Source organism: Furipterus horrens, unplaced genomic scaffold, assembly GCF_987537825.1.
Source record: "Furipterus horrens unplaced genomic scaffold, mFurHor1.1.pri manual_scaffold_3, whole genome shotgun sequence".
In the NCBI taxonomy this organism is placed as follows: domain Eukaryota; kingdom Metazoa; phylum Chordata; class Mammalia; order Chiroptera; family Furipteridae; genus Furipterus; species Furipterus horrens.
Window position 1 is genome coordinate 86,961,692 of NW_028327173.1, and position 10,179 is coordinate 86,971,870.

Here is a 10,179-nt window from a genome sequence, read left to right on the forward strand (position 1 = left end):
ATTGTCATTTCCACCCTTTGTACTTGTGTTCCTCTCTGTGTCTCTCTGTTTCTTCATCTTCTTAAAGCAGATCCTTTAGCATCTCTTGTAATGCTGGTTTGGTGGAGATGTATTCTTTTAGCCTTCTTTGTCTTGGAAACTCCTTATTTCACCTTCCATTTTGAATGAGAGTCTTGCTGGGTAGAGTAGTCTTGGTTGTAGGACTTTGTTTTTTATTCCTTGAAATATTTTTGCCATTCCCTTCTGGCTTTTAGTATTTCTGCTGAGAAATCTGATGATAGCCTTATTGGAGCTCCCTTGTATGTTACTAGCTGTTTCCCTCTTGCTGCTTTTAGGATTCTCTCTTTGAATTTCAAGGTTGCCATTTTAATTATGATGTGTTTGGAGTGGGCCTGTTGGCATTCATCTTCACTTGGACCCTCTGTGCTTCCTGGACTTGCATGACTTTTTCTCTCATCAAGTTAGGAAATTTTTCTGCCATTACTTTTTCAAACAGGTTTTCTATCCCTTGTTCCTCTTCTTCTCCTTCTGTTATTCCTATGATATGGATATCATTATGTTTCATGTTGTCTTGCTGCTCTCTTAAAACCTCTTCATTTTTTTTTCAGTCTTTTTTCATTTTGTTGCACTGTCTGGGAATTTTTGTCTACATTGTCCTCCAGCTCATTAATCTGATTTCTGCTTCCTCTAGCCTGCTTTTAATACTTTCTACTATGTACTTCAATTCAGAAATTGTATTCTTCATTTCCTCCTAGCTCTTATTGATAGCTTCTATGTCCTTTTTCATGCTGGTGTAATTCTCAGTAAGTTCCTTGTAGTTTCCCTGGAGTTCCTTGTCATTTCTATGGAATTCTTTGTATTTTTCTTTGACCTCACTGAGCTCATTAAACTTCCCTATAATCTATGTTTTGAATTCCATTTCTAATAATTTACTTTTCTCTGTTTCATTTACCACTCTTTCTGGGGATTGTTCCTTTTCTTTCAATGGTGGGTTGTTTCTCTGTCTATTTTTGTGACTCTTCTTGCTTGTTGCTGCTTCTTAAATTGATCTGCATTTCCTGGATCTGCACCTGTGGCATCAGATCGTGCACCAGTCTGGGCCTACGCAGCTCCAGGACTCATCTTAGTGCAGAAGTGTCCACCCACATTGCACCTTCCCTGCAGATTGAGAAATCTGTGAGCCCCTTAGCTTTTCCAGATGATTTCCCTGTGACACATCTATCATGTAAATCCAACGCTCAGTTGGCAGGCAGGTAATTCCTCCTCAGACAGACAGGCCACCTGCCAGAATGGGGTGAGTGTTCAGAGGAGCTCACCAAGGAGAACATAAAATCTGCTAATGAGGCCATTTCTAAACACACAGACTGTCTTACAGTGGGCGTGGGACTGTAATTTGGGGAACAAATCAGAACTCAGGAAGGATCTTTAAAAATGTGGCTGGGCAGGGTTCTAATCCCAGCTCTGTCTCTGACCAGCCGCAGGACTCTGGGCAAATTGATTATTTATACTATGTCACAGTGTCCTCATAATTGAGGAGAATAAACCCTGGGAGCTCCAGAGTGGCTCTCAGCTCCTACCATGTTAGACCAGATCCACTCCTTTTCCTCAAACTAGTGCGGACAGGTGGGTTTGCTCCACCCATGCACAGAGCAGGCCGAGCTTCCTGCCTTTGGACCAGAACACCGCTGAGCCAGGAGCCAGGGTCCCTTCCTGTCTGCCCTATAGGACAGATCTTCCCCCTTCCCCCATCTCCCCCAGTTGACAGTAGGCAAGAGATATGCCAGATGCTCAAAGCGGCTGAGGTCAGACACTCAGCAAATGTGGCAGAAACATTCAGACAAGCACCGAGTAATGTGGATGGAATTCTGGAAGGAACCTGCAGGAGTTTCCATTGTGGGGAGGATGAACCTGAGGATGGAGACTGGAGGCAAAGGCAGGGACCAGGTGAGGGACAGATGTTCAGGTGATTTTCTGATGACAGGAACAGACTGTCAGGGGCCCCTGCTGAAAGCCCCATACCCACCCATGTGGCAGGGGTTTCACACTCTGACTTAGGCATATCTGGATGTGACTGTCACTGAGATCTACTGCCCAGATCCCCCTGTGAAGAAGGACAGCTGTGCAGAGTGTATCAGCAGACAGCCCCACTTACTGGTTCCTTCAGGATCTGTTCTGATACTGAGCCAGGCAATTGAACCAGGCACAGAGCATGAAGGGGTGGATGGTTTCAACCCCACGCAGAACTATTCTGAGGCTGTGGGTGCTTAAGTCAAAATTTGGCTTCTCCCTCTGCCCAATGCTGCTTTGTCCTGAAAATCCATCTCTGAGCCTGCTTCTGGAGAACACAGTCTGCAACTCTGAATGGCTCCATGAGGTCAACCTTACAGGATTTGTCTCTGGGGCCTCCTCAAATGAGAGATCTTAGGTAGCCAAATGTGTGCCCACATCTCTTTCCAAGTCTGTATTCAGTGGTGGAGGCTGGTGGTTTGAAATAGGCCATAGTGGGAGTATTTACAACAGGGAAATTGACAAATGTTGCAGATCAGGTCATTTTTTTCTTTATCTAGAGAGCTGATTGTTAAAAATTATCCAGCACACCATGACTTCTAAATGAAAATAGGACTATTCATAGAACCCCACCTTGCTCTATAGCATATCATGCAGATTGCAGAAGTTAGGGGGTGAAGAAGGAACATAGAGGAAATGCAGAATAAAGTTGCAGATGAATTATTCCAAGAGCAGATGTTCTGAGGGGGACTCTTGGATCCCCTGTTCTTATGGGAGATGGAGCTGAGCTGGCAGGAGCAGCAGCACACAAAAAGCCCAATCCTGGTGTTCCTTATCACCTAGAGGTCTGGTCAGGTTCCTGGCACCATGAGAGCTGCATGGGAAGACTATCCTCTAATTCAGGGCATTGAAGACTTCAGCATACACCCCAAATGTAGTTGTGGGATCATTTTCTTAATAGCATGAAAGGCTCCTACCATGATATTAAAGTCCATCCTTTCTGCCATGTTGGTGAATTATTATCTGTCCCCCCCATCCTACTGTGAGGTGAACACATTATCTCATTCCATTTTTTCAATCCCCAAAAAGTTCAAGTCATCACACAGCACCTCCACATACCTCCTTTACAAGAAAGTAGGGTCCCCACTTTGGCATCTTGTTCGGAAATGTTATTGACCTATACTCCAAGAGAAGTGCTGAATGCAACTTTTAGAAAGAAGGTAAAGTCTTTTAAAGACTTTTTAATGGGGAATATATATTTATTGAACAAATATGTATTCAGTGTCTACCACAACACATTTTGCTAACTGTCATATTCTGTGAAGGGTGATGATAGGTATCCTATGAAGGGAGTCTAATTAGTTGGGTCCAGGTGCAGAAAAAACAATAAAACTGTGATCAATGGCAATGGGGCAACATATATTTACTGTCTTTAAATGAATATGGAGAGAAATGTTCCATTAGGCTAGTACATTTGCCTCTAAAAGAATGGTTCATAGGGAAGTAATTCAACCATTTTCTAATGGTGTTCAGATATGGCTCAAATTGAAAATATTATAGACACTTGTTAAATGAGTAAATGAGCCAATTTTGTTTCTTGGATAACCAGAGATGATTAATTCTGTCTTAGAATACATAAAATAAATAAAAACTTAAAAGGTAGCTAAATAGCAACCATATGTATGAGATGAGAGCATGCATATTGATTGAGACAGTATATATGTTAAGAAAAACAGGAAGCTTGACAGGGAATCAAATCAAACCTGAAAAGATGGTGTCCTATCAGCTCATCTGAATTGCCTAAAAGTAACAGAAGTAGAAGTGAACTTACTCTGTTTCCAATTATTTTACCTTGTTAATATGAAATATAAGGGATCTGAACCTCCTTGAAAATAGGATGCAAGTTTCAAAAATAAGGCCTCCCACGATGACATTCAAATCTTTCATAAAAACCTAAACATCAGGGTCCTTGCTTTTGGAATCTCAAACATCTAAGACACAACTCTAATCATTGAACGGTGGCCTCTAAGAAACCAGGAGAAAATTATGGTGGGACAAAAGAGAATAGGAAGGGTAAGGGTCTAATCAAGGAACATGTAGAAATGACCCATGGACATGGACAACAAGATGGGGATTGACTGTGGGGATGGGCGAGGCAGGGAAGAGCAACAGGGGAAAACTTGGGACAACTGTAAAAGAGCAACAATAAAAAGTTTTAAAAAATACCAAAAAAATAAAAATAAAAATGAACTAGAGAGAAAATTTTTTAAAGAAGAAAAAAAGAAGTGAATAAAGACGAGGGTGTTCGTATTATGGACATGGCTCCAGAATTTGGCCACATTTTCTTTCAGGGACTCCACCTTCTTCAGAACTGTCCTCTTCCCTTTTAGGGGGATGGATAAGAAACAAATAAATTTTCTTTTGCTTTGAGAATGCTCCCAAAGGACCCCAGTGGAGAAGTGAATCTAATTAATCTGCCAGTCCTATAGGTTCTAACATCCAGGAAGGTCTGGGCTGCCCCACTTGGGTCTTGTCAAATGGAGAAAGCCATTCTACCAGCAGGATTGCAGCAATCCTGATATTTAAACCTAATCCAGAAGAGCCTTGAATTTATCATATAAGAAGAGAGGAATCTATGAGAGAAACAAGATGGAGGAGGAGTAAGTGGAAGCTACACTAACCTCCTCCCAGAACTAGTCTGGATTTACAACTTAATTTTGGAGAAATCATCTGGAATAACCAACCGAACACTAGCTGGAGAGAAGTCTTATAACCACGGAGAGACAGAAAAGGCCACTACATCACAACGTGACCGGTAGGGAGTGCGGAGACGCGAAAAGTCTGGCTGGGCTCACACGGGTGGCAGCTGAAGAGACTGAGAAACAGCTCAACAACCAGGGATTCACCCTGAGAAGGGCAGGGTCTGAACCCCCAGTTGAGCTTCTCAGCCTACAGCATCAGAGTGGAAAGTAAAATAGTATCCAGCTGAGAAAAATGAAAAGCCACAGGGTTTCTTGCTAGCCAGAAAGAAACAGCTGGAGAAAAAGAGCTCTTAAGTGGATCACATACAAAAATACTTTGCCCTCACTTACCCTGGGCTCGAGCAGAGGGAAGGCAGAGAGGACCGGAGACGCTTGGGGAGAGTTTGGTGTGGTGGCTTTGAGGGGAGAACTGCGGAAGCAGCCAACTGGGTCCCAGTGCTGACTCATCCCAAGTACGGCAGGCAGACCATTCCCCCCCACCCCTCCAAGTGGCGTCAGCTTGAGGGGAAGCAAAAGCCCTGCCTACAGGAATTAAGCTGCCACATCCACGGTCCTTAAACCTGATTGCTAATCACAGATTGAATAGATTAACAACTAAAGGACACAGACAAAGGCAGCAGATCCCTGGAAGTCTCCAACAGGCTGCCTAGGCCCAGACTGGTACAGGATCTGACGCCACCAGGGGCAGATCCAGCAAGTGCAGATCATTCTAAGAAGCACCAACAAACAATAGGAGTCACAAAAATAGGGAGACAGAGAAACAACCCCCCATCGAAAGGAAATGTACAATCCCCAGAAAGAGTGCTAAATGAAATACAGGGGAGCCAACTATCAGATATGGAATTGAAAGCATGGATTATGGAGAAGCTCAATGAGCTCAGCGGAAACTACAAGGAACTCCAGAAAAACTACAAGGAACTTACTGAGAATTACACCAGCATGAAAAAGGACACAGAAGCTATCAATAAGAGCCAGGAGGAAATGAAGAATATGATCTCTGAATTGAAGAATACAGTAGAAAGAATTAAAAGCAGGCTAAAGGAAGCAGAAGATCGGATCAACGAGCTGGAGGACAATGTAGACAAAAACTCCCAGACAGTGCAACAAAATGACAAAAGATTGAACAAGACTGAAGAGACTTTAAGACAGCTGCAGGACAACATGAAATGTAATAATATCCATATCATAGGAATTCCAGAAGGAGAAGAAGAACAGCAAGGGATAGAAAACCTCTTTGAAAAACTAATGACAGAAAACTTCCCTAACATGAAGAGAGAAAGAGTCACGCAAGTCCAGGAGGCACAGAGGATCCCAATGAAGATGAATCACAACATGCCCACTTCAAGACACATCATAATTAAAATGGCAACATTCAAAGACAAAGAAAGAATCCTAAAGGCAGCAAGAGAGAAACAACTAATAACATACAAGGGAACTCCAATAAGGCTTTCATCATTTTCTCAGCAGAATCACTAAAAGCCAGAAGGGAATAGCAAAAAATATTCCAAGCAATGAAAAACAAAGGCCTACAACCAAGAATACTCTACCCAGCAAGACTCTCATTCAAAATGGAAGGTGAAATAAGGAGTTTCTGAGACAAAAAAAGGCTACAAGAATACATCTCCACCAAACCAGCGTTACAAGAGATGCTAAAAGATCTGCTTTAAGAATATGAAGAACCAGAGAGAGACAGAGAGGAATACGAGTACAACGGGAGAAAATAACAATGAATAAGTACTGAAAGAAAGAAGGAACTTCTACCATTTGCAACAACATGGTTGGAACGAGAGAGAATTATGCTTAGCGAAATAAGCCAGGCAATGAAAGAAAAATGCCTTATGCTATCACCTATTACGGGAAACTAATGAACAACACAAACAAATGAGCAAAATTGAACCAAAGATATGTAAACAAGAAATAAACTAACAGTAACAAAGGGGTAGATTGGAGGGAAAGAAAGGGGTATGAAAGGGAAGGGTCTAGTCAAACAACATGTATAAATGACCCACGAACATGGACAACTGAGTGGGGACTAAATGTTGGAGAAGGAGGGGACAGGGTGCAGGGAAGCAAGAGGGGGAAAAAAGTGGGACGACTGTAATGGAAAAACAAACAAACAAAAAAATTTTAGTGGGGGAAAAAACAAAAATATAAAAAAAGGAAATACAAGTTCAGTGAATATTGGAAGGACAAGGATTTTCCTTCACACTATATTGTTCTCCCTATCTGATCCCTCCAGAGTTTGGCATTCTAAAGAACTAAGTAATGACATAAGTTTCTTTGCATAAAACTAATAAGACCAGTTGTTAATAGAGGGTTTTTTTTTTAACTAAGACTTTGACTGGAATGTCATGCCTAAAGGAGACATGCTTGGGCTTTGGTTGTTACCAAAAAGCCCCGAGGAACTGGGATTGACTTTCAAAGGTAATAAAAGTCCACGAGATAAAAGGCCTGGTACCTTGGATAAATGCGCAGTCCATGGCAATCTTTCGAGGAAGGAATGAGGGTTGTTTTCCTGAAAGATGGCTAGATGGGACTTTAAGGCACAATGGAAAACCAGAAGGACTTGGAAAAGGCAGGTGTTTACATGCAAGGCTGAATGCCAGGTATGTGGTTTGAATGCCAGGTATGTGGTTCTGCTTCTGTGCCTCGAAGGGCAGACTGAAGGTCACCCTAAATGTTCCTTGGGTAAGTTCCAGCAAAGCAGAACTAAAGATCATAAGTGATCATTTTCTGCTCTTGTTGTGTTTATGCAAATGAACAGGATAAATTAAAAATGGGCTTAATGCAGTCCCTTTAATGACAAGGAGGGTAATCCTAGGGAGAAAAATCGTGATTAAAGGAAAATCACAATGCTCAGTGGTAGACTACAAAGTAGTGCAGCTAACCGTCTTTAAAGTTTCTTTTCATTTAAAATTTGTTTTCATTTGAAAGTTAAAATATGTCTGTGGTATTATCAAAGATATTTAATTTACAGGCAAGAAGAATGTCAAATGCCTTGCAACTGGATGTCTTTCCGATAAGACAGTCTTACAGATTTAGAGACTTGTATGTGGGTTATGTTGCATAAATTAACATGTGTTTTCTGTTTTCAAAGGGCATAAGCCTATGATCTCATTACCTGCGTGATCGTCTGTACGTATAGGCCTCACTTAATCCTGTCTGCATTGCTGCCTCCTGAGACTCAATGGTTTGGCTGAACTAAGTGGCTGGGTTGGTGAAGAATGGGGTGGTCTGTGGACTTCACTTTAAAACTGGTTTCTCTTTTCTGTCCTAAAGGCTTGGATAGAAAGAGCCCAGAGACCTGAGAGGGGGTAAACCTAAAATATTTCCCTCAGCCAAAACTAAGTATAATGGGCAAAAGGGTTTTGGACAGGTGAGATGTACCTGGCACACCTTCCTCCAAAGAAGCACCCCTCCTTTTTTTTCCCTAATGTGGGACATTGAAAAATTAATACCTTTCTTTTGTCATCTAGTGGTTATGGATTAAATGATGTCTTTTAACCCTGTTGCCAAATCTGTTCCCTCCAGAATACAACAAGGATGCCAGCCTGTTAAATCAAGCATGCCGTTGTCCGGGGACAGCCAACTGACCTGGAGTCTGCACGATCCTTCCCCATGTGGGAAGGCCACCCTCCCCTCCACACCCCCACTCTTATTAGGGATTTCTGGACCCAAGTGTAGGTAGGACAATGACCATGTCCAGCTTAAAGCAGCTAGAGGAGCTCAAGACCTTTTCCCATTGTCCTTTATAAGATTATAAAGGGTCTTAAGTCTGAGAGGGAGGGATTGTTATTTTTTATTGTCAAAGTAATTAATTAATTAATTAATTAATTACAAAAAAGAAGAAGATGAATATATGAAAGGGTGAGGCAGGAGAGCTTGTATGTACGACCCATGGGCATGGACTTGGGGGGGGTTGTTTGCGGAGGGGGGTGCTGGGCAGAGGGGAGCAAAGGGGAAAAAGTTGGAACTATTGTAACAATATCATCTATAAAATATACTTTAAAAAATATATATATTTAAAAAGAAGAGAGGAATCTAAAGAGAACCACGAATCAAGACAAAGTTCCTATAGAGTTGGCCAAAAAGTTCATTTGGTTTTTTCTGTATGATCGCTCTAGTAGTGCTTAATTGTCTTTAACTTCATTTGAAACAATTTTGTTAGATTGTATTGTGACAGCTGTCATATCAATGTCCAAATAAAAAACGTATTCCACACAGTAATATTTTCATTAATATATCCCCTAGGGCAAGAGAAATAAAGGAAAGAATAAACAAATAGGACTATATCAAACTAAAAAGCTTCCACTTGACTAAAGAAACCACCATCAAAATGAAAAGCAACTGTGGAAAACAATATGTAATTTCCTCAAAAAACTAAAAATGGCCCACCCCCTACAACCCGGAGCAGATCTGTATGGCTCCCACTTTGAACCACTATCGTCCTTTGCCCATGGGTGACAACTCAAAGAAGCTGATGCTGGGGGACCGCAAGCTGCTGAGGTGGCTGGGGATCCTGCTGCTGGTACTCGTGGTGTTGTGCCTGTTGGTGGCCACAATCGTCTTCGCTGTGAAGGCCAACAGCCAGGCTTGTGAGGGTGGCCTCCAAACAGAGCAGAAGTGTCAAAACATTACCGACCTACTGGAGCACCAGCTGACCCAGGCCCAGGAAGTCTTACTGAAGACTGAGGCCCAGTCTGCCACTTGCAACAAGACTGCGGTGACCCTGATGACTTCCCTGGAAAAGGAGAAGACTCAGGGCCTTGAGCAACAGAAGCTAGTACAAGAGCTTCAAGAGGAGATCAAGACATTGAAGCAGAAACTGCAGACCACAACCCAGGAGCTGCAGGACACAACCACAGAGCTGGAACAACTAAGAAAAGATAATGAGGGCTTCAGCAGGGGACATGGCCCCACCAACTCGGGCAGCACCCCCAGTATCCTTGTGGTCTCTACACTGCTGTCCCTGTGCCTTGCGGTTCTGCTGGCCCGAGGTTCCAGGAAGCCAGCTGGCCACAACCTGGACTGGTTCCAGTTCTGTTTCCCTGACCTGGCCCGCTCTGAGGGGCCACACAACAGCACTGTTGTGGGGTGGGGAGGGGGTCCAGGTGGCAGGGGGTGTTTCATGGGGCAGCCTTGGGTGTGGAGAAGCATCAGAGTTGGCCCAAGGCTGTCCTCCTCAAACTAGGCAGGTCATGGAGTGGGGGGTATCTGCTTTTTATTGATAAGATTTCTGGAAGGTCACTTTCCTCTGGGGTCTTTGGATGCCAAAAAATAAACATTCCTTTTTGGGGGGATGATCTTTAAAAAAAATAAAAATAAAAAATAAAACTAAAAATGGAACTGCCTTTTGATCCTGCAATTCCACTCCTGGGATTATACCCCAAGAATCCTGAAACACCAATTC

At 42.7% G+C, this 10,179-nt stretch overlaps 1 protein-coding gene across 1 annotated transcript; it reads left to right on the plus strand.

Moving 5' to 3' along the window:
* The first annotated feature begins 9,165 nt into the window (after nucleotides 1-9,165).
* LOC150015450 (uncharacterized) lies at nucleotides 9,166-9,960 on the plus strand. The gene has a single exon (XM_090268295.1). The coding sequence runs from the start codon at nucleotides 9,190-9,192 to the stop codon at nucleotides 9,958-9,960; it is 771 nt and encodes a 256-aa protein (XP_090124421.1). The 5' UTR covers nucleotides 9,166-9,189.
* The last annotated feature ends 219 nt before the right edge of the window (nucleotides 9,961-10,179 follow it).

Excerpts from the sequence above, each read along its gene's own strand:
- LOC150015450 (XM_090268295.1), top strand. The coding sequence starts at position 9,190 with ATGGCTCCCACTTTGAACCACTATCGTCCTTTGCCCATGGGTGACAAC.